The sequence below is a fragment of the Trichomycterus rosablanca genome, chromosome 9, assembly GCF_030014385.1.
Source record: "Trichomycterus rosablanca isolate fTriRos1 chromosome 9, fTriRos1.hap1, whole genome shotgun sequence".
Lineage (NCBI taxonomy): Eukaryota > Metazoa > Chordata > Actinopteri > Siluriformes > Trichomycteridae > Trichomycterus > Trichomycterus rosablanca.
The window spans coordinates 4,254,088-4,279,216 of record NC_085996.1 but is presented as its reverse complement, the minus strand read 5'-3'; the positions used below and the strand labels follow the sequence as shown (position 1 = coordinate 4,279,216).

The following is a 25,129-nucleotide window of genomic DNA, read 5'->3' as shown; positions in this document are numbered from 1 at the left end:
CAAAACTCAACTACATTTTTGGAGTTTTTATCATTTAAGCATGGTAAAATATCATCATGATCTTAAGCTATGTTTTTCTGATACTTTATGAGATTTTCTGTAACATTAAACTATAAATTTCCTTTTATCTACAAACCTTCTGAATAAAAAGCCTAAAAATCTAGACATTTGTATATTTGTGCATTTTTCTTCAGGAAGAAAATGCACAAAAATTAATAGAACGTTATGGGGTTAAAGCTCCAAATCATTTTTCCTTTAAAAACAAGGATTTTATTTATTGTTGATTGTTTTAAAAGCTCCAGCATTTCACTACAAACCATCCAAGATGTTTACGACATTGTTTTAAAAAGGATTAAAACTGTAGCTTTTATTTTAAAAGTAAAAAGCAGACTTTTCACCTCCTCAAACCCATTTATATAAACATTTGGACTCCAAAAATAGACTCATTTTACTCCAACGTCAAGAACTACAGATCAGAATCAGTTAGAAGCTGAAAATATGGTGAATTAAATGTTGGTAATGACTCACTAACACTTTGGATTCAAAAAATTTGTAAAAAGCGCCTGTGTTTCTTGTTTCTTTGTAGTTTTTATCACCATTTAAGCATAATTAATAATTAAATATCATCATGAGCTTTAGCTGTTTTTCTGATAGTTTATGAGATTTTCTGTAACATTAAACTATACATTTCATCTTATCTACAAACTTTCTGAATAAAAAGCCTGAAAAAAATGGACATTTGTACATATTTTGCACAAAAATAAATAGAAAGTTATGGGGTTAAAGCTCCAAATCCGTTTCCCTTCAAAAACAAGGATTTTATTTGTTGTTGTTGTTTTAAATGCTCCAGCATTTAACTACAAATCATCCAGAATGTTCATGACATTGTTTTAAGAAAGATTAAAGCTGTTTTGAAAATAAAAAGTAGACTGTTCAACCCCTTTATAGTCTTTTTTTACTTATCACCATTTAAGCATAATTAAATATCATTATGCCCTTTAGCTCTTTTTTCTGATAGTTTGACATATTTTGTAACATTAAACTATAAACTTCCTCTTATCTATAAACTTCCTGAATAAAAAACTTAAAAAAAATTGGACATTTGTACATATTTTGCACAAAAATAAACCCGAAAGCTCTGAATCATCTTCCCTTCAAAAATAAGCATTTTATTTGTTGTTGATTGTTTTAAAAGCTCCAGGATTTCACTACAAACCATCCAGGATGTGTATGACATTATTTTTCACGACATTGTTTTAGGAAGGATTAAAGCTGTTCCGAATGTAAACAGACCCGTTTTTAGTAATGTAGGTTTCCATTATTTTGTCCAAGCCCTGTGTTCGTGCCATGAAATCCTGTCGCTGCTGCATTTTTAAGAAACGTAATGAAAAACGTTAAATGCTAAACAACCTACTGGCATGTCTGTAGTCTTGTGAGGATCCATGAGGCTTGAACCTTTGACCTTCTGATTACTAGTCCAGCACATTAACACCACTAGGCTACGACTTGCCCACCTACTGCCATGTCTGTGGGAATCTGTGCCTGATAATCTTAGTCAAAAACAAATACGCATTTGTATGGCTTGGCATTGCTGTTGGTTAAGAAAGTCTCAGTCGGTGTTCCAATTCGTTCCAGAGCTGTTAAATGGGGCTGAGGTCAGAGCTCGTGCTGGAACAAAAAAGGACCTTCCCTAAACTGTTGCTGCAAAGTCAGAAGCCTGTCATTTTCTTTATATAACTGATTTATTACACCCCTGTTAGTAACTGTTGTGGCTGAAACACATGAATGCAAAGCAGAACAGCCAGCGGTTTGAAAATGCGTTCTTTAATAACAATAATATTAATATTAATAATAATAAGGAAATTTGGTCACAGTTTTTTAACAAGGAAATTTAAGCTGTACATGTTAAAAGCTGTAAAAGAAAAAAAAAAACTCCAGTCATTTCCTTATTTCTTAAATGCTTTAAAAAAAAAAAAAAAAAAAAAAAAAAAAAACGTGACTTGTTTCACCTTCAGGCCCAAAACACCTCGCTACGAATTTAACACATCACACAATACACAGACCCAAAACACACACACACAGCACGGGTTAGGAAAGCTCGCTCGGTCGAGAGCGCTCGTGCGACTGACTGACGGAAGTGAAAATCAGGCCGGGTACAAAGAGGACCAGAGCTACGACGGCGTGAATTACCGCTCAATAGCATGCAAACGGCGACGATTTAGGAAGCGGGGTATTTCCCAAATCTGAAACAGTGAAGCGGCCGCGTGTGCGTCTGTACCACAATGATGAGGTTGTTTTGTCATGTTTTCTGAGATATTTTGAACGTTTTAGACGGTTTGCACAAGCAGTTCAGCATTTGCATGAAATCGTTCGGTCGGAGCGAGCAGTTATCGACCCTTTAAACGATCGTCTGCGTCTTATTTACAAAGAAGCGGCTCAGGAGGGCGTCGGTTCTGTAAAAACGAGCCACGGAGGTCTATAAAATACTGATCTGTACAGAACCGTGCGCTCGTTTTTGAGACTCTCAAGTGGCGCAGGAATCTAATATGCTTACTCACCAGTTCTCAGACCTGTGTTTGAGTCTGAGTGGTAAAACAGGCCCAGAAGGGGGCGCTACAGACACAGCTGGCCGTGTCGGATGGAGATTCACAGCTTTGCACAGCTTTTCGGTGGAGGAATACGGAGAGCAGAGCGGAGGGATCCGCCGCTGGCTGGGGAAAAAGAAGCAACCGGTGGCTTCAAATCTCAGAACAAATTGCAATGGGAAATTGGATATGACTAAAAGTTTTTAATATGACCGAATTCACTATGAATTTATATACACTTTATGGCCAAAAGTATTTGGACGTCTGCGTGATCTTTTTAGCTTTAACAACAGTCGCTCTACTGAGGAGGCTTCTCACAGGTTTTGGAGCGTCCAAAAAAGCTGATCTGTAAGGCTGGGCGCTGATGTCTTTATAGAGCTTGCGCCATGCTGGAACAGGAATGATCCTTCCCTAAACTGTTGCTGCAAAGTGGAAAGCATATAATTTCCTTTATATAATTGATTTATTTCATCTGTTAGAAACTGCTGTGGCTGAAACATGTGGATTCATTCATTAGAAGGGGCGTCCCAATACTTTTGCCCGTATAGTATATATATGTTGATGCATTATCAGATCATCAGATCACATTTTGGCATAAATTACACATCTCGAACGTACAAAAACTTCCAAATCAACACAAATATAAAGCCGTAAATGAAGCTTTGAAAGTTTGGACTTCACATGGACGCCGATCTTCAGAGGTTCAGGTCGAGGCTGACGGTTCTGCCCATGATCTGGATGTCGTCAAATGGGAGCACGGCAAGGATCTAAAAAAATCAATCAATACATAAATAAATACATAAAAAAATTAATAATAAATAAATGAATACATACATACATACATACATGAATAAATAATAAATAAATAAACAAACAAATAAATAAATAATAAATAATTAAAACACAAATAAATACGTACATACATAAATAAATAAACAAATAAATAAATACATAAATAATAAATAAATAAATACATAAATAAATAATAAATGAATAAATACATAAAAAAATAAAAAATACATAAATAAACAAATACATACATACATAAATAATAAATAAATAAACAAAGAAATAAATAATAAATAAACACAAATAAATAAATACATACATACATAAACAAACAAACAAACAAATAAATACATAAACAATAAATACATAAAATAAATAAATAAATAAATAAATATATACTGTACATACATAAATAAATAAACAAATAAATAACTAAATACATAAATAAATAAATAAATAAATAAATAAATATTCTACACACAGGAACAGTGGTAGCCTAGTGGGTAAGGTACTGGACCAGTAATCAAAAGGTTGCTGGTTCAAGCCCCACCACTGCCAGGTTGTCACTGTTGTTGGGATTTACTGTTTAAACGTACCGGCCTCTTTATTAGAAACACGCACCCTGTTAGGGGCTTAAGTTCAGTGGATCGGAGCGCTATCCTCCTCCCAGCATTGACATCGAGACGGACGTTTTCCGAAATCCCAACAACACTGCTGCACCTGCTACACTCATGACCATGAATAGCTCTTACATCATCGTTTCCATCGGCGAGGTCCAGCGGCGTGTCGCCCTCGACGTTACGGATCATCTTGTTGGCCCCCGCTCGACACAGGTGGCTGGTGATGGCGGCGTCCTGGCGCCCGACCGCCAGATGGAGCGCGGTGCAGCCGTTCAGCATGACGGCGTCCACGTCGGCGCCTCTCTTCAGCAGCAGAGCCACGGCGTCGACGTCGTGCAGCTCCACGGCCATGTGCAGCGCCGTCTTACCGCTCGTCCCCTCCTAACGGGCAGACGCGCAGCGACAGGGTTTTAGAGGCATGCTAACAAACGATCTTATTTACAATTATTAGGGGTGTCCACATACTTCTGGCTGAGGTGTTCCAGATTGCTAACTGGTAAAAGTTACTGATGTAAGTGGTTCATGCCAACGAGAGTTAAAGTACTAGAGTAGTGACCAGAAGGTTGCTGGTTCAAGTAGAAACTGAGTGCTATAAACTGACCCTAGCTGTGAATGGGTGAGTGTGTGGACTGGCACCCTGTCCTGTGTGGCTCTGGACTCATTGTGACCCTGGTCAGGAGTCACTGTGGTGTTTCCTCACCTGGATGTTCAGATCCACTCCTTTCTTCATCAGCAGTCTCATCATGCGGTGGTGTTTGTGCAGCGTGGCCACGTGCAGACACGTCAGACCTGAACACAAACACAATCAACACGCTTATTAACACGCTCATCAACACTTTAAATCTCTCGTTCTGAAATCAGTGCCAAAAAAAGTTGGGACAGGGCGATATGAGGCTGATCTCACAGCTGAGATTCAAACCCGGGTCTTAGAGGTAGCAAGCTTGTATAATAGACTGCTGCACCACCAACTCTACCCCACTCTACAGGACCTCTTTCAGTCTGTAGTTCCCAGATTTTAGTCCATGTCCCACGTCTTTAGTCTCCAAATGACTGAAGACTGATCTTTAGTATTTTGGGAATTGAAGACTGAAGGATGTGGACTAAAGACTAAAAGACCTCAGTCATCAAAATACTAAAGTCTCTAGTATTTCAGTGAAGTCTTTTAGTCTTCAGTTCCCAGATTTTAGTCAACGTCCTTCAATCTTTAGTCTGCAAAAAATGAAAGCCTTTTAGTCTTTAGTCCACATCTTTCATTATTTAGTCACCAAAAAAAACTAGTCTTTCAGTCCCCATATGACTGAAGTCTTCCAGTCTTTAGTCCACATCCTTCAGTCTTCAGTTCCCAAAATACAAAACTTCAAGTCTTTCAATCTTCAAAAGTAAGAATCTTTCAGTCTTTATTGCCTGAATGACTAGTCTTTTAGTCTTTAGCCCACGTCTTTCAGTATTTAGTCGCCAAAAAGCTAGTCTTTCAGTCCACATGACTGCAGCCTTCCAGTCTTTAGTCCCCCCCAAAATGAAAGTCTTTCAGTTTTTAGTCACCAAATGAGTGAAACCTTTTAGACTTTAGCCCACATCTTTCAGTTCTTAGTTCCTGTCTTTCAGCCTTTAGTCCCCAAATGACTAAAGTTTTTTAGTATTTAGTCCACATACTTCAGTCTTCAGTTCCCAGTCTTTAGTCCACATCTTAAAGTCTTTAATCTTCAAAAACTAAAGTTTCAGTCTTTAGTCCCCAAAAGACGAAGGCCTTTTAGTCTTTAGTCCATGTCTTTCGGTATTTAGTCACCAAAAAACTAGTCTTTCAGTCCCCATATGACTGAAGCCTTTCAGCCTTTAGTCCCCCCCAAAAATAAGTCTTTCAGTCTTTAGTTCCCAAATACTAAAGCTTTTCAGTCTTAATTCATGTCTTTCAGTCCCCAAAAAACTAAAGTCTTTCATTCCTTAATCCCTAAATAACCTGTCTTTAATCCCCAAATGACTTTTAGGTCTTTCAGTCTTTAGTCGCCAAAAGAGAAGTCTTTTAATCTTTAGCCTCCAAAAAACAAAAGTCTTTCGGTCTTTAGTTCACGTTTTAGTCTTTAGTCCCCAAATGACTAGTTTTTCAGTCTTTAGTCCACGTCTCCAAAAAATTAAAGCCCGTCAGTCTTTAGTCCACATCTCAGACTTTAGAAGTCTTTCAGTCTTTAGTCCCCAAATAAGTAAAACCTGTCAGTCTTTAGTCCACATCTTTCAGTCTTTAGTCCTTAACTGAGTGAGTTAAATGTAACCGGGTGTTAAAGACGCTCCTGTTCCAACATTTTTTGGAACTGAGGTTAGTATAACAAACAGACCGGTGGAGGAAAGGTTACTGATTGGTCACGGTGTTCGTCACTGGTCTTTATATAACTGTAATTTTGCTCGGTTGTCATGACGACGTGGTTGGCAATTCCAAACTCGTCACACAACTTCCCTGTTCTGTTACTGACGATCTGAACATGAGCGCCGGAGGGTTCGGTTCCTCCGTCACGCCGTCAGTCCACACAGGGACAAGTGAAGGCAGAGCAGGTTGAAGCACATACACACTGAACACCTCTGGGGATGAATCGGAACGTCAATTGTGAGCCAGGCCTTGTAATCCAACATCATTCCCTGATCTTACAAATTTTTACTGAATAGGCACAAATTTCCACAGACACACTCCAAAACATTGTTTCTGTGTACTTCTTTTTACAATGCCAATGAACTTGTGGTCAGGTGTCCACATACTTTTGGTCATGTAGTGTCACATGGTGTAAGAAGCCAATAACTTGGACCCCTGAGCAATACAGATTCCAGCTTTTACCTTATGGCCAAAAGTATGTGGACACCTGATTGCACCCTTTACTCTGCTTGGAACGCTTTCCAGGATTTTGGAGTGTGTCTGTGGGAATTTATGTCCGTTTAGTCCAAAGAGCATTCATGAGATTTGACACTGATGGTGAGCGATCAGGCCTGATAAGGAGCTGATGAACCTTATGGCCAAAAGTATGCGACCCCCTGGAGCAGACAGGATTAGGGGCCTCGCTCAAGGGCCCAACAGTGTCTGAGCAGTAGCTGGTGTTACCTCTCCAGTTCTGGGTTTCGAAGAGCGGGGCGAGCTCGGCGGGTGGAAGGTGGAGGATCATCTGGTTGGCGCAGTCCAGCCATCCGTGTTCACAGGCGACGTGCAGCGGCGTGTTTCCCTCCTGGTCCTGCAGCTCCAGAGACGCCCTCTTCTCCACCAGGGCCTGGACCACGCCCACCAGGTTCAGGTACACGGCCAGATGCAGCGGCGCCTGAACAGAGACACGAGCACAATTAATGGATTAGCGCATATCAGCGGCCTCGCCCTGCTAATACAGCGCCCAGATTTACAGCGCGTCTGTAAGAATGAAACTAGCATCTGCTCCGAACTCCGACCATCACTGATGATGCAACAGTCTGCATGGGTTCCACCTAAAGCACAGCCGTGCTACACACTCTCATTACTCAGTTTCAGAACGAGCACTTTGAGTCACTCAACTAACCGAGTCGACTCGACTGCGTGGATTCCAGTAAGCTGGGCTCAGGTCAGCGTTTCCATTAGTCACACTTCTAAACGCTGAGCGCCGCACTTTTATATGTTCTTCTGTCAGAAACAAGTGCAGAACTCATCACACACGACATAACCAGCATAATTCACACACCGAGCACTATTACACACCGAGCACTTTTACACACCGAGCACTATTACACACCGAGCACTATTCACACACCGAGCACTATTACACACCGAGCACTATTACACACCGAGCACTATTACACACCGAGCACTATTACACACCGAGCACTATTCACACACCGAGCACTATTACACACCGAGCACTATTACACACCGAGCACTATTCACACACTGAGCACTATTACACACCGAGCACTATTACACACCGAGTACTTTTACACACCGAGCACTATTACACACCGAGCACTATTCACACACCGAGCACTATTACACACCGAGTACTTTTACACACCGAGCACTATTACACACCGAGCACTATTCACACACCGAGCACTATTCACACACCGAGCACTATTCACACACCGAGCACTATTCACACACCGAGCACTATTACACACCGAGCACTATTACACACCGAGCACTATTACACACCGAGCACTTTTACACACCGAGCACTATTCACACACCGAGCACTATTCACACACCGAGCACTATTCACACACCGAGCACTATTACACACCGAGCACTATTCACACACCGAGCACTATTACACACCGAGCACTATTACACACCGAGTACTTTTACACACCGAGCACTATTACACACCGAGCACTATTCACACACCGAGCACTATTACACACCGAGTACTTTTACACACCGAGCACTATTACACACCGAGCACTATTCACACACCGAGCACTATTACACACCGAGCACTATTACACACCGAGCACTTTTACACACCGAGCACTATTCACACACCGAGCACTATTCACACACCGAGCACTATTCACACACCGAGCACTATTTATACACCGAGCACTATTTACACACCGAGCACTATTACACACCGAGCACTATTTACACACCGAGCACTATTTACACACCGAGCACTATTCACACACCGAGCACTATTACACACCGAGCACTTTTACACACCGAGTACTTTTACACACCGAGCACTATTTACACACCGAGTACTTTTACACACCGAGCACTATTTACACACCGAGTACTTTTACACACCGAGTACTTTTACACACCGAGCACTATTTACACACCGAGCACTATTACACACAGAGCACTATTTACACACCGAGCACTTTTACACACCGAGCACTATTCACACACCGAGCACTATTCACACACCGAGCACTATTTATACACCGAGCACTATTACACACAGAGCACTATTACACACCGAGCACTATTTACACACCGAGCACTATTCACACACCGAGCACTATTCACACACCGAGCACTTTTACACACCGTCCCAGATCCTGCAGCGCTCGTACCGAAACCCTGAAGCCACATCACACACCTGAGGGTAAACATGAGCTTTTACACACTCCCCAAAATCTGCCAGAGTACCCAGAGTAGAGACAAGATAATAATAATTCTAATAAATAATAATAAATAATAATAAGTAATAATAATAATAATAATTCTAATAATAATAATAGGCAGTTGTAGCCTAGTGGTTAAAGTACTGGACTAGTAATCCAAAGGTTGCTGGTTCAAGCCTCACCACTGCCAGGTTGCCACTGTTGAGCAAGGCCCTTAATCCTTAGTTGCTTAGATAATACACTGTCACAGTACTGCAAATACTGTACTGTAATCTGCTAAATGCAGAAAATGTAAATGTAAATAATAACAATAATAATAATTCTAATAATGATAATTAATAATAATGATAATAATTTTAATATTAATAATAATAATAATAATAATAATAATAATGATAATAATTTTAATATTAATAATAATAATTCCAATAATAATAATAATAATTAATAGTAATTATAATAATAATTTAAATATTAATAATAGTAATTCTAATATAATAATGATAATAATAATTATTATTATTATTAATAATATAATGATAATAATAATTTTAATTCTGATGAAAATAATAATAATTATAATAATAATAATAATAATTAATGAAATATAAAATACAATAATAATAATAATAAATTTAAAAAAAAATGATAATAACAATATAAATTATAATAATAACAATGATGATAATCAAAAAAATAAATTCAATACACAATACAATAATAATAAATAAAAATATAATAATAATAACAGCAATAACAATAATAATGGTAATAAATATAATAATAATAAACAAAACAGCAATGATAATAATAATCTGAATAATAATAACAATAAACATTAATAATAATAATAAATTAGTAACAGAGGACCCATTATGAGGTGCACTAATCAGTGCTGCTCTCAAGCCCGGATAGAGAATCAGGAGGGTGAATCAGGAGGATGTAAGAAACTGTGATTCTGTGCGACCCCTAAATACAGGCGCAGTACGAGATTAATCACATCCTCTTTATAAAACTGCCAAAAAGCTGCTGTGTCGGACTGCACCGACCTTCTCACACTGCACCTAACCCACACCCACTGTGGATTTCCACTCAAAACATTCCCAGGATCCCCTGCAGTGGAAAACTTGAAGAAGCGCTGATGGTTCTAATGAAGACGTGGAGGTGTGAAACCCCTGACAGTCAGGACTTTTATCTCGAGTAACGCTGGAGTTTCCCTGTCAGCAGCTCTGACGTCGATCAGCTTCAGTCCTGCAGTCTGCAGGAGGGCAGAGCTGGGAAAAAGTATTCACACACCCCGACCCCTCAAGCCTTCCTTCCTGACCTCCACAGAGCGCTGGTCAACATGTGGATGACCAACATACGACCAAAAGTATCAGGACACAATAGTGTCTGTGGTAGCTTAATGGTTAAGATATTGGACTTGTAACCAAAAGGTTGTTGGTTCAAGCCCCTGTGCAAGGTCCTTAACTCTTAATTGCTCAAAAAGTGATCAGTTGTAATTGTGAGTGGCTTTAGAAGAAAGTAAATGTAGATCTAACGTGTAATAAATCAATGATATAATAATATAAAGGCAAGATTCTTCCAACTTTGCAGCAACAGTTTAGGGAAGGACCTTTTCTGTTCCAGCACAAAGCGAGCTCTATAAAGACATGAAGAAAAGCACAGAGCCCTGACCTCAGCCCCATTCAACAGCTCTGGAATGAACCAGAACGGTGACTGACGCTTTCTTAATCAGCTCTGTTGACTAAATGGGCACAAATCCCCACAGATATACAACAAAGTCATGTGAGAAGCTTCTCAGAAGAGAACAGATCACCTAGAGATCACTTTTAATACATTTTTAAGTCTAGCGAGCTTGTGGTCAGGTGTCCAAACGTGATCAGTCAAAAGAAAAGAAAACAAGTGACACGAGGCTTTATTTACCTGGTAGAGATTATTCTGAATGTCCAGGATCTCTTTAGGAAACAGATAAATCAGATGGTTTGCGAATGACTCCAACTCCTGGATTATCACCAAGTGGAGAAACCTGGACAGAACAGAAGAAGAAAAGGAGCAGAATTTAAACGTCTACCTCAATACTCAGAATATATATATATATACACCGATCAGCCATAACATTAAAACCACCTCCTGGTTTCTACACTCACTGTCCATTTTATCAGCTCCACTTACCATATAGAAGCACTTTGTAGTTCTACAATTACTGACTGTAGTCCATCTGTTTCTCTACATGCTTTGTTACCCCCCCTTTCATGCTGTTCTTCAATGGTCAGGACCCCCACAGGACCACCACAGAGCAGGTATTATTTAGGTGGTGGATCATTCTCGGCACTGCAGTGACACTGACATGGTGGTGGTGTGTTAGTGTGTGTTGTGCTGGTATGAGTGGATCAGACACAGCAGTGCTGCTGGAGTTTTTAAAACACCGTGTTCACTCACTGTCCATTCTATTAGACACTCCTACCTAGTTGGTCCACCTTGTAGATGTAAAGTCAGAGACGATCGCTCATCTATTGCTGCTGTTTGAGTCGGTCATCTTCTAGACCTTCATCAGTGGTCACAGGACGCTGCCCACGGGGCGCTGTTGGCTGGATGTTTTTGGTTGGTGGACTATTCTCAGTCCAGCAGTGACAGTGAGGTGTTTAAAAACTTCAGCAGCGCTGCTGTGTCTGATCCACTCCTACCAGCACAACACACACTAACACACCACCACCATGTTAGTGTCACTGCAGTGCTGAGAATCATCCACCACCTAAATAATACCTGCTCTGTGGGGGTCCTGTGGGGGTCCTGACCATTGAAGAACAGCATGAAAGGGGCTAACAAAGCATGTAGAGAAACAGATGGACTACAGTCAGTAATTGTAGAACTACCTGTCCAGGACCCACTGTGACCCCGATCAGGAGAAAACAGTGAATGAATGTGGATTACAGTGAGTGTACATAGCTGAATCCATGGGGTCTTTTTCACTTTGTCAATTTTTAATAGTTGCAGCCTAGTGGTTAAGGTACTGGACTAGTAACCAGAAGGTCACTGGTTCAAGCCCCACCACTGCCAGGTAGCTGCTGTTGGGCCCTTGAGCAAGGCCCCTAACCTTGTAAATGTAAATGTAATGCAGTAAACGCTTCCTCCTGCACTATAAAACTCTCAGAAGTGAAGCGGCTTCATCACTGCTCAGTTTTGGGTTTATTAGCGTCGGATGGAAACGGAGGCAGAAGCTTCACACACAAACAAAGGAAACTGTTGCACAATCAGAGACGCTGACTAATTCAGAGTTAAATAAGCTCTACTCAGAATCCTTCACACACCCCCCTCGCCCTGCCCCGCCCCGCCCGCGCCACCGAGTTGCGCAACAGTGGAACTTTCGCTACGCGCCGCAAAGTCAAATCGGGACGCCGGGGCCCAGCGTCCGGTTCTTGGAAGGCCAGACGACTGAAATAGATCCGCTCTGAGTTACTGAAGTGAATCAGGAGCGTGTTTGGGAGCGGTGCGCGTCTGAGCGCGTGGGGAGAAGAGCACAGGAAGTAGTACTCCCACCGCCACAAGCTTACAACTCTCGGCTCTTCTACTCAGAGACGCTTTTTAAAGGAACGGATCAGCCAGAACGACAACAAACTTCCCCTGATCTGAAGCATAGAGCTTCATCAAGTCTCAAAAGCTTCCTGAGCTCTCTTACACTGAGCTAACAACACACTCCTGTGTGTGTCTGTGTGTCTCTCTCTCTCTCTGTGTATGTGTGTGTATTTAATTGTGTGTGTGTGTGTGTGTGTGTGCATGTATATGTGTGTGTGTATTTAAATGTGTGTGTCTCTCTCTGTATGTGTGTGCATTTAAGTGTGTGTGTATTGGTCTATATGTGTGTTTGTATGTGTGTGTGTGTGTCTCTCTCTCTCTGTGTATGTGTGTGTATTTAATTGTGTGTGTGTGTGTGTGTGTGTGTTTGTGTGCATGTATATGTGTGTGTGTATTTAAATGTGTGTGTCTCTCTCTGTATGTGTGTGCATTTAAGTGTGTGTGTATTGGTCTATGTGTGTGTTTGTATGTGTGTGTGTGTGTGTCTCTCTCTCTCTCTGTGTATGTGTGTGTATTTAATTGTGTGTGTATTTAAGTGTGTGTGTGTGTGTGTTTGTGTGCGTGTATATGTGTGTGTGTATTTAAATGTGTGTGTCTCTCTCTGTATGTGTGTGTATTTAAGTGTGTGTGTGTGTGTGTGTGTGCGTGTATATGTGTGTGTGTATTTAAATGTGTGTGTCTCTGTATGTGTGTGCATTTAAGTGTGTGTGTATTGGTCTATGTGTGTGTTTGTATGTGTGTGTATTTAAGTGTGTGTGTGTGTGTGTGTGTGTGTGTGTGTGCGTGTATATGTGTGTGTGTATTTAAATGTGTGTGTCTCTGTATGTGTGTGCATTTAAGTGTGTGTGTATTGGTCTATGTGTGTGTTTGTATGTGTGTGTATTTAAGTGTGTGTGTATTTAAGTGTGTGTGTGTGTGTGTGTGTTTGTGTGCGTGTATATATGTGTGTGTGTATTTAAATGTGTGTGTCTCTCGCTGTATGTGTGTGCATTTAAGTGTGTGTGTATTGGTCTATGTGTGTGTTTGTATGTGTGTGTATTTAAGTGTGTGTGTCTCTCTGTATGTGTGTATATTTAAGTGTGTATGAGTTTAAGTGTGTGAGGGCATTTAAGTGTGTGTGTCTCTCTGTGTGTGTATTTAAGTGTGTGTCTCTCTGTGTGTGTGTGTGTGTGTATTTAAGTGTATGTGTGTATATTTAAGTGTGTGTGTCTCCCTGTGTGTGTGTCTGTGTGTGTGTATATATTTAAGTGTATGTGTGTGTCTGTGTGTGTGTGTGTGTATATATTTAAGTGTATGTGTGTATTTAAGTGTGTGTCTCTCTCTGTATGTGTGTGTATATATCTGTGTGCATGTGTGTTTGTATATGTATGTGGTACGAGGCTAATACACCCTCCTTGGTCACTGTCGAGGCCGTGGATTGGCTACGCTAAATTAAAAGAAAAAGGGAAAAATGCATATGAGAAAAAGAAACGGGAATCAAACCCATGCCCAATGCACTCTCAGTGCAGGTGCCACGCCCGGATAAATGAGGGTTCCATCAGGAAGGGCAAACTCAAGTTCTGATCAGAAGTCGCAGTTCCGTACCGGTTCGGTTGATGCCCGGGCTGTACAACGTCCTTTTACATGACTTTGAAGTGTGTCTGTGGGAATTTGTGCGTGTGTATCTGTACGGCTGGGCGCTGATGATATGTTGATGTTCCGGTTCATCCCAGAGCTGCTCAGGTCAGGGCTCTGCACAGGACACTGGAGCTTCTTGCTTTGTGCTGGAACAGGAAAAGACCTTCCCCAAACTGTTACTGCCATATAGTGTATCAAGTGAAGCTGAACATGGGATGCTAAGGACTCCACACAGAGCACAAAACAGTGACATTTCTGTAATGAAGGACACTGGTTTCTGTTCCCAGTAACGATTCTATTTACAGCCTGATACAGGAAGTGCTACTGTTGATAAAAACTGTGTTTATATTCCAGTCTTCACAGATCAGAATAAAAACCAGAGTTTTACTGTGACTCAGATTAAACACTTTTATTTCGGGATGGGGGCGTGGCGGTGGGTGTGGGGGTGTATGAGGGGGTCGGGGGGACTTTTGTAGGAACTTTGTAAACACTCCTGACATGGACGACGGTTTCTCCTGAACGGGGATTTTCAGCAGGTGGAACTGGAACCTCGTTCATTTACACTCAGTGTTCATTCACTGGGTTAGGCCTCTGTCCTGGAAATCAAAAGGTTGCTGGTTCAAGCCCCAGCAGCTACCACCGCTGAGCCCCTGAGCAAGTCCGTTTAACCCTCACTAGCTAAATAATGAACACCAAACAGACATTTGCAGAGGTTCTGGGTTTAAACCCCAACACCACCACCACCACCACCACGTCGGGCCCATGAGAGAGGCCCCCAACTCTCAGTTGCTTAATCTGTAATCAGTCATAGAGGTAAAGAGACACATCGAACAGTGTGAGACTCGTTCACACCTAGAGACAATTTAGAGCAACCAATCCACCTTCTGCATGTTTTGGCAAGTAGAAGGAAACCAGACAACTCACATGGATAGAGAACATGCAAAACTCTTTACAGACTGTGATCAGAGATAGAAATTAAAGTGTAGTGTGCGTGTCAATCAAGTGTGTGTGTGTGTTTAAAAGATCTTTAGGTGTTAGATCTACAGTGGGGGAAATAAGTATTTGATCCCCTGCTGATTTTGTAAGTTTACCCCCTTACAAAGACTTGAACAGTCTATAATTTTTATGGAAGGTTTATTTTAACAGAGAGAGACAGAATATCAACAAAAAATCCAGAAAAAAAACATTAAATAAAAGTTATAAATTAATTTGTATTTAATTAAGGGAAATAAGTATTTGATCCCCTACCAACCAGTAAGACTTCTGACCCCCACAGACCGGTTATGTGCCCATGAGGCACACAAATTATTCCTGTCCCTGTATAAAAGACTCCTGTCACAGAATCAGTTTCTTCCATTCAAATCTCTCCACCACCATGGGCAAGAGCAAAGAGCTATCAAAGGACATCAGGGACAAGATTGTAGACCTGCACAAGGCTGGAATGGGCTACAAGACCATCAGCAAGAAGCTTGGTGAGAAAGAGACCACTGTTGGTGCGATCATTCGAAAATGGAAGAAATACAAGATCACAGTCAATCACCCTCACTCTGGAGCTCCATGCAAGATCTCACCTGGTGGGGTAAGAATGATTCTGAGAAAGGTGAGGTCAGTCCAGAATTACACGGGAGGAGCTTGTCAATGATCTCAAGGGAGCTGGGAGCAGAGAAATGCTGGATATGACCCCAGGAACACCATCCCCACCGGGCATTTCTCTGCCTCCAAACACGGCGAGTGGAGTTGATGCCAAAGAGCTCAATTTTGGTCTCATCTGACCATATCACATTCTCCCAAGCTTTCTCTGAATCATTCAGGTGTTCATTGGCAAACTTCAGACGGGCCTGTACATGAGCCTTCTTGAGCAGAGGGACTTTGCGGGCACTGCAGGATCTCGATCCATTACGGCGAAGTGTGTTGCTAATGGTTTTCTTGGTGACTGTGCTCCCAGCTTCCTTGAGATCATTGACAAGCTCCTCCCGTGTAATTCTGGACTGACCTCACCTTTCTCAGAATCATTCTTACCCCACCAGGTGAGATCTTGCATGGAGCTCCAGAGTGAGGGTGATTGACTGTGATCTTGTATTTCTTCCATTTTCGAATGATCGCACCAACAGTGGTCTCTTTCTCACCAAGCTTCTTGCTGATGGTCTTGTAGCCCATTCCAGCCTTGTGCAGGTCTACAATCTTGTCCCTGATGTCCTTTGATAGCTCCTTGGTCTTGCCCATGGTGGTCGAGAGATTTGAACGGAAGAAACTGATTAAACCTCTCTGTTAAAATAAACCTTCCATAAAAATTATAGACTGTTCAAGTCTTTGTAAGGGGGTAAACTTACAAAATCAGCAGGGGATCAAATACTTATTTCCCCCACTGTATGTGTGTGTGTGTGTATGTGTGCATTTGTGTGTGTATTTGTCTGTGTGTGTCTCTCTCTCTCGCTGAGTGTATTTAAGTGTGTGTGTATTTAAGTGTGTGCATTTAAGTGTGTGTGTGTGTGTATATATATTTAGGTGTGTGTACATTTGTGTGTATATTTAAGTGTGTGTGCATTTGTGTGTGTCTTTTTGTCTGTGTGTGTCTCTCTCTCTCGCTGAGTGTATTTAAGTGTGTGTGTATTTAAGTGTGTGTATTTAAGTGTGTGTGTGTGTATATATATTTAGGTGTGTGTGCATTTGTGTGTATATTTAAGTGTGTGTGCATTTGTGTGTGTCTCTTTTTGTGTGTGTATTTAAGTGTGTGTGCATTTGTGCATGTGTCTGTGTGTGTGTGTATTTAAGTGTGTGTGCATTTTTGTGTGTGTCTCTGTATGTGTGTGTGTATTTAAGTGTGTGTGTCGCTCTGTGTGTGTGTGTGTGTGTGTGTGTGTGTGTGTGTGTATTTAAGTGTGTGCATTTGTGCATGTGTCTGTGTGTGTGTGTATTTAAGTGTATGTGTCTCTCTCTGTATGTGTGTGTATTTAAGTGTGTGTGCATTTGTGCATGTGTCTGTGTGTGTGTGTGTATTTAAGTGTGTGCATTTGTGCATGTGTCTGTGTGTGTGTATTTAAGTGTGTGAGTCGCTCTGTGTGTGTGTGTGTGTGTGTATTTAAGTGTGTGTGCATTTGTGTGTGTGTCTCTCTCTGTATGTGTGTGTGTATTTAAGTGTATGTGTCGCTCTGTGTGTGTGTGTGTGTGTGTATTTAAGTGTGTGTGCATTTGTGCATGTGTCTGTGTGTGTGTGTATTTAAGTGTGTGTGCATTTGTGCATGTGTCTGTGTGTGTGTGTATTTAAGTGTGTGTGCATTTGTGCATGTGTCTGTGTGTGTGTATTTAAGTGTGTGAGTCGCTCTGTGTGTGTGTGTATTTAAGTGTGTGCATTTGTGAGCATGTGTGTATATTTGTAACTCTGTGTGAGTTTGTGTGTGTGTGTATTTAAGTGTGTGTGTGTGTGTGTGTGTGTTTAAGTGTGTGTGTGTGTATTTAAGTGTGTGTGCATTTGTGAGCATGTGTGTATATTTGTAACTGTGTGAGTTTGTGTGTGTGTGTGTATTTAAGTGTGTGTGTGTGTGTGTGTGTGTATTTAGGTGTGTGTGTGTGTGTTTAAGTGTGTGTGTGTGTGTATTTAAGTGTGTGTGCATTTGTGCATGTGTCTGTGTGTGTGTATTTAAGTGTGTGTGTCGCTCTGTGTGTGTGTGTGTATTTAAGTGTGTGTGCATTTGTGCATGTGTCTGTGTGTGTGTATTTAAGTGTGTGTGTCGCTCTGTGTGTGTGTGTGTGTGTGTATTTAAGTGTGTGTGTCGCTCTGTGTGTGTGTGTGTGTGTATTTAAGTGTGTGTGCATTTGTGAGCATGTGTGTATATTTGTAACTGTGTGAGTTTGTGTGTGTGTGTATTTAAGTGTTTGTGTGTGTGTGTGTGTGTTTAAGTGTGTGTGTGTGTGTATTTAAGTGTGTGTGCATTTGTGAGCATGTGTGTATATTTGTAACTGTGTGAGTTTGTGTGTGTGTGTGTGTATTTAAGTGTGTGTGTGTGTGTGTGTATTTAGGTGTGTGTGTGTGTGTTTAAGTGTGTGTGTGTGTATTTAAGTGTGTGTGCATTTGTGCATGTGTGTGTGTGTGTGTATTTAAGTGTGTGTGTCGCTCTGTGTGTGTGTGTGTATTTAAGTGTGTGTGCATTTGTGCATGTGTCTGTGTGTGTGTGTCGCTCTGTGTGTGTGTGTGTGTGTGTGTGTATTTAAGTGTGTGTGTCGCTCTGTGTGTGTGTATTTAAGTGTGTGTGCATTTGTGAGCATGTGTGTATATTTGTAACTCTGTGTGAGTTTGTGTGTGTGTGTATTTAAGTGTTTGTGTGTGTGTGTGTATTTAGGTGTGTGTGTGTGTGTTTAAGTGTGTGTGTGTGTATTTAAGTGTGTGTGCATTTGTGCATGTGTCTGTGTGTGTGTATTTAAGTGTGTGTGTCGCTCTGTGTGTGTGTGTGTATTTAAGTGTGTGTGTCGCTCTGTATGTGTGTGTGTGTATTTAAGTGTGTGTGTGTCGCTCTGTGTGTGTGTGTGTGTGTGTGTGTGTGTGTGTATTTAAGTGTGTGTGCATTTGTGAGCATGTGTGTATATTTGTAACTCTGTGTGAGTTTGTGTGTGTGTGTATTTAAGTGTTTGTGTGTGTGTGTGTGTTCACCTGCTCTTCACCCTCACACACAGAGGAGCTGTTTCTAGCAGCAGTGGGTATCAGACTGTGTTTCCAGTGAGTACTGGGGAAATTCCACTGCACTCTGTTCTACTTCTGCTTTCTCACACAGATGCACCACAGATAAGCGCATCAGCTTATAGAGGTGTGTGTGTGTGTGTGTGTGTGTGAGCTCCAACACTAAGCTCTACTTTTGCACACAAACACGTCTATATTTATATACACACACCAGAGAGGACAATTTGGACTTGTTGGAGGAAACCAGAGCACCCGGGGGAAATCCACGCAGATGCAGGGAGAACATGCAAAACTCCACACAGAACCGTGAAACTCCAGGACCTCGGAGTTTAATTCTAACCTACATGTTTACACAGACGAGTCAGTTTTACGAGCCTGACCACGAGACCCCACGTCGAACCCGCAGCCTCCACCAAAACACAACCACGCCTGAAGCACTTTCAGCTTCAAATATTTATAGACACACATCAGGTACCGTTTAAAACTCTATTCATGCATTTCCCTTTTCTTGCAATCTAGTCATATCCAATTCCCCAGCTGTATCTCTGTGGGACGTACCTCAAGGTGGGACGTACCTAAAACACAACACCTCTCAACCGCTTCTTTTTACCTAAACAAGGCAGGTACACACAGGGATCAGTATCACGTATGGGGAGTCACGCACTGCTCTCCGTTATTCACCGTCTCTGTGCAGCAACTCGACCAGCCAGCAGAGGTCACAACTGCAGCAGTAATGAGGAATCCCTACAGCCCTCGCACCCTGCAGACGTTAGCCAATCATGTCTGAGTCTAGGTGCCCGACCGGCTGATAGCATAGCTGAGATCTCGGCACTACTGGGCCGCCCGAGCGCCACAAATCAGGTCCGATAACTTGGAGTTGCAGCCGAGACGGGGGAGTAGCACAACATTCAAAATTTACCGCTATTTAAACAACGTAGGCTGATGTAATGGCGCATCGGCCAATCACAGACGAGGGTGAAACATCACGGTTATCAGCACTAATCCAAAACTGACCAATCAGATTCTCTAAGACTAAACAAATGACAGACTAGATTACAAAGCAGCGTGTTTATTTCAGCACGCTAGGGTCAGTCCTTACGGCTATGTTCCAATCCACACCATAGTGCACTAAAGCCATGATGAATTAGAACACCACCGCTAACATAGTATGTAAAGAAATGCAGAAACGCGTCTCTCTTTGCTGACTGTCGCAGACTTTCCTCCGCAGTCACATGACCGGCTGACCTAAACCCCATCCAGCGGTTACAGAGCCGGAGGAAGCCGAGAACTCAAAAACATCACGGGATGCTCTGTGGAATATTGTGGAATCATGCTGGGAGAACGTGGATTTTAGGTTTATGCATGACCGATGGAATGCATGGACACCCGACCATCAGCTTTTATAATAGAGAGACCTCTGTGATCTTTTCAGCTAGAACAACAGACTCTGAAGTGTGTCTGTGTGTGGGAATTTGTGCCCATTCAGTCAAAAAAGCTGATTTGTATGGCTTGGCGTGGACGTCAATGTTCTGGTTCATCCCAGAGCTGTTGAGTGTTTGTTTCCTTAATAGAAGTGATTTATTACACCTGTTAGCAACCGCCATGGCTGAAACGCATGAACTCAGTAATTAGAAGCGCTGTCCCAATACTTTTGTCCTGTGTGAAGTGAAACTACGCCGGCGTGTATGAATGGAAGCCTGCAGCACCTCTGCTCAAACACTCCTGACCTACATAAATACACACACACGACCCACAGAAGCGGCAGCAACACGTCGCTGTTTTGCTTTTCATCTAGTTTTGATGTGGATTAACCAGACGAACGGAGATACGAGCGTCTGCGTACGATCATCTCTCACACGTCTGGCTCGTTTCTGATGCTCTGATGAACCAGTGTTTACAGAAATGAGCAAACGTCTGCAGAGAGAGCAAGAAGAACCTCATCAACAAATAAAATCTCATTAATGCTGCTTCACCCATGAATAAAAACCCTCGGTCGGGTCGTTAGATGCGCCCAATCTTGTCGGTTGATTTTGATCTCTTCGTGTTATCCAGCTCAGGGCGGCTTCTGGCTCCCAAGTTAAATATTTGCGCTGATGGTGTTGCTGCTCTGATAATAAATCCTGAGCTGATCGTGAATCGAAACCAGACTGATCTGGGAACAGCTACGTCGGGCTATTTTTATTTTTATTGAGTACACTGGACAAGAGGTGGCTCGGTGGGTAGCACTGTCGCCTCACAGCAAGAAGGTCCTGGGTCCGTTCTGTGTGGAGTTTGTATGTTCTCCCCGTGTCTGCGTGGGTTTCCTCTGGGAGCTCCGGTTTCCTCCCACAGTCCAAAGACGTGCAAGTGAGGTGAACCAGGTGCAAATATTTAACTTGGGAGCCAGAAGCCGCCCTGAGCTGGATAACACAAAGAGATCGGAATCAGCCGACGAGATTGGGCGCATCTAACAACCCGACCGAGGGTTTTTATTCACGGGTGAAGCAGCATTAATGAGATTTTATTTGCTGATGAGGTTCTTCTTGCTTTCTCTTGGTCTGGATTTGTATTTGTTTGCTCATTTCTGTAAACACTGGTTCATCAGAGCGTCAGAAACGAGCCAGACGTGTGAGAGATGATCGTACGCAGACGCTCGTATCTCCGTTCGTCTGGTTAATCCACATCAACACTAGATGAAAAGCAAAACAGCGACGTGTTGCTGCCGCTTCTGTGGGTCGTGCGTGTGTATTTATGTAGGTCAGGAGTGTTTGAGCAGAGGTGCTGCAGGCTTCCATTCATACACGCCGGCGTAGTTTCACTTCACACAGGACAAAAGTATTGGGACAGCGCTTCTAATCACTGGGTTCATGCGTTTCAACCACGGCGTTCGCAAACACTGTCGCCTCACAGCACCTCAGAGCAAGAAGGTCCTGGGTTCGATCCGCAGGTGGGGCGGTTTGGGTCCTTTCTGTGTGGAGATTGCATGTTCTCCCCGTGTCTGCGTGGGTTTCCTCCCACAGTCCAAAGACGTGCAAGTGAGGTGAACTGGAGATACTAAAAGGTCCAGGACTGTGTTTGACATTAAACTGTAACTGATGAATCTGTCCTGTCATGAATGTAAACAAAGTGCGTAAAACGTGATGTTAAAATCCTAATAAATACATAATAAACAAACATCGGACAAGATTCACATTAATGCCGATGAATCCGCCTCGTAAACCTCTCGTTCACTCACGTTCAACAGGTGGGAGTTTCTCCACCAGAGGGAGCCGTCAGCACGGGTTCTAACACATTTCCCATCAGCGACCATCCGCTTATTCATTCAGAACTTTGGCCTTTAATGCTCACTAATCGAAACAGGTCGCCTGCCTTTCGTTTCAGCGCAGTGATGAGAAACTGGACTCACATTCTCGTTACTGAGCACTTTTAGATTTCCTCTCTCTGATCTAACTCATCTGGCTGTTTAGAAGCTGCAGATGATTCACGCTGACTGCTGTCATGTTCTCATACTTCACATTTCTGTCTGCTTATTTCACCAGTAATTCTGGTTCAGGGAAAGAAAACAGAGTAAATCACTGGTCCCAACTTTGAGAACCTGTGGCGACCTACAGAACTATTGTACGTTTCTCTCAAAGCATTAAAGCGAATAAAATACTAAAAAACTCCACCAGCTTACCAACACTAACATTGTGGAATAAACTCAGAGGTGTGTGGAAGCCGAATTCACACTCCAAGATGTAACTGGTTCAGGTTTCTTTGTCTTTTCCCCTAATAAATCACTTTAAGAAAAAAAATGCAGTTTTATTTAAAGGTTCTGGTATGACAACACCCTGTCAGATTCCACCGTTCCCCTTTATCTAAACTATAGAGGGACCTGAGGTATTTATTTATTTATTTATTAGGATTTAACGTCATGTTTTACACACTTTGGTTCCATTCATGAAAGAACAGATTCATCAGTTCTTCAGTCCTGGACCATTTTGTATCTCCAGTTCACCTCACTTGCACGTCTTTGGACTGTGGGAGAACATGCAAACTCCACACAGAAAGGACCAGACCAACACACCTGGGGATCGAACCCCAAACCTTGTTGCTGTGTGAAGACAGAGCTACCAATATAAAAACCTAAAGCCTTATTTATTTATTTATAGTTTGTACCAGGTGACAAACCCAGTCTACTCCTTACTTTGAGCATGGACAGTACTGACAGAAGTATTGGGACACCCCTTGCTAACAGGTGTAATAACTCAGTTATAAATACAGGACATTTTATGCTTCATTCTTTGCAGCAACAGTTTAGGGAAGGTCCTTCCCTGTGCCAGCATAAAAAAGCTCTATAAACACATCTACAAAAACAAGAAACCCTAGTGTCCCGACCTCAACAGCTCTGGGATTAACTGGAACACCGACATCAGTGTCTTCTTGTAAATGAACGGGCACACATTCCCCACAGACACACTTCAGAACTATTTGTTTTTCAAGCAGTCGGATGATCAAATATATAATATAATATAATAGAAACCCCTGGAGAACTTGGCATTACTCAGGTCAGACACCAGTGCAGTAAAAAGCATGTAGAATATTTATAATAAATAATAAATGATTATGAGAGCAGGCAGAAGGTTCAGATGTAAGTAGGAGTGTTATAAAAACCTACGTGTCTCCATCCTCTGTAAGAGTTGCTAACAGGTTTCCTTCCTCTTCACTAGATTCTGGATTTTCTTTGTTCGGTTCGGTCAGGGTCGCAGAAATGCTGCAGTTCTGAAGAATCTCACTCAGACTGTCCACACTGAGAGACGCAGATCCATAAGCAGAGTCCAGCCTTTCATCAGTCATCACTTTATCCTGCTCATCTCTCCCGCTATCAAACTTTTTATCGTCCGGTACCGATCCCGGGCCAGAACCGCATCGATCCTCTCTGGTCACCGACCTGTAGGAGTCGATTCCTGAATCGATCCTGGATTCCTCCAACAGATCGAGCTTGTTTTTCTCCCCTCCAGCTCCACCACTCATCGCCATGATTCGATAATCAGAAGAATCGAAACCGAGTTGAGTTTGATCAGTAAGAAACACGCGAGCGGGGTTTACCAGTCAGCCAGTCAGTCACCAGTGCGCCATATCCACCCCAGACCAGTTCATCTCATCTCACACTTCTCTCCTCTCGGCTGGGTTTCATTCCACCAGAACTTTCTGTTTCCTTCTGAATCCAGCATACAAACAACCCGAGCTGATCCGAGTCCGTTCATAACCGATCCAAGCTCACAAATCCGATACTAAACAGATCGGAACTATCAAAGAAAGATCAAAGTCGGAGATCAAAGCGGCTGGAAGTTAAAACCTTACACTTTAAAACAATGTAGCAGTGCGGGGAAGGGGGCGGGGTCTAACACATTAAAAGGAAGTAAAACAGGGGGCGGGGCTTGTGCATTAACTTCTGATTGGCCGATTTAACATTTAAAAAAAAATCCCCCAAAATGTCCAAAATCAAGAAACTCCAAATGAATAGTAAGTGATTTATCCTGATCATGGTCCCAGAAGGTCAGGTGCCTAACCAGAACACCCTGGATGCAATACAGCTCACCTTTGTACACACCTGGGCCAATTCATAGCAGCCAATCCACCTTCTGCGTGTGTCAGGGAGGTGGGAAGACAGCTGGAATACCAAAAAAGAACACGAATTGATAATAAGAACAAAATGAAACCCTGGTGTCTAGGATTCGGAGCTGTGCAGCACCCACACCACCTATGATCATAGTAGTAACAGTAACCAGTGGGTTGAACCAGTGATAAAGCAATCGGAAGGAACAGATCCAGCTCCAGAGTGATCTACTGGATCCAGCTTCGCTTCGCACTTTTGCTCATTACACTGTACATCAGGGCCACACCGTGGTGCTACTAGTCGAGTTAAGGATGCACAGCAAATCTGCAAGGGACCTGGGCACCAGGGTTCGATCCTCCTCTCTGGTTTGTCCACGAGAAGCCTGACATGTTTATTTCCATGACAGTTAATACTGTAATATCAGGTTTCCTTTGGCAGCTTTCTACCTCACAAAACATGCAGAAGGTGTATTAGTGGCTGTAGGCTGACCCCGTGTGGTGTATAAGTGAACGTCAAGTCAAATTTTGTTAGACCAAACACCCTTCTGACGAGCAGCCGAGGACAACAGAGACAAGCAAGGACTCAAGGAGGAACCAGACTCAGAATGGACCTTCATTCTCTGTAG

The 25,129-nt window shown here is 42.3% G+C and overlaps 1 protein-coding gene across 1 annotated transcript; it reads right to left on the bottom strand.

Moving 5' to 3' along the window:
• Positions 1 to 1,804: 1,804 nt before the first annotated feature.
• On the bottom strand, positions 1,805 to 24,213 carry nfkbie (nuclear factor of kappa light polypeptide gene enhancer in B-cells inhibitor, epsilon). The gene is made up of 6 exons (XM_063000989.1): positions 23,563 to 24,213; positions 10,988 to 11,090; positions 7,077 to 7,287; positions 4,695 to 4,783; positions 4,127 to 4,375; positions 1,805 to 3,352 (listed from the first exon to the last, which is right to left on the bottom strand). Exons 1-6 carry the CDS (start codon positions 23,922 to 23,924, stop codon positions 3,281 to 3,283), a joined length of 1,086 nt encoding a protein of 361 aa, XP_062857059.1. The 5' UTR covers positions 23,925 to 24,213; the 3' UTR covers positions 1,805 to 3,280.
• Between the last annotated feature and the right edge of the window lie 916 nt (positions 24,214 to 25,129).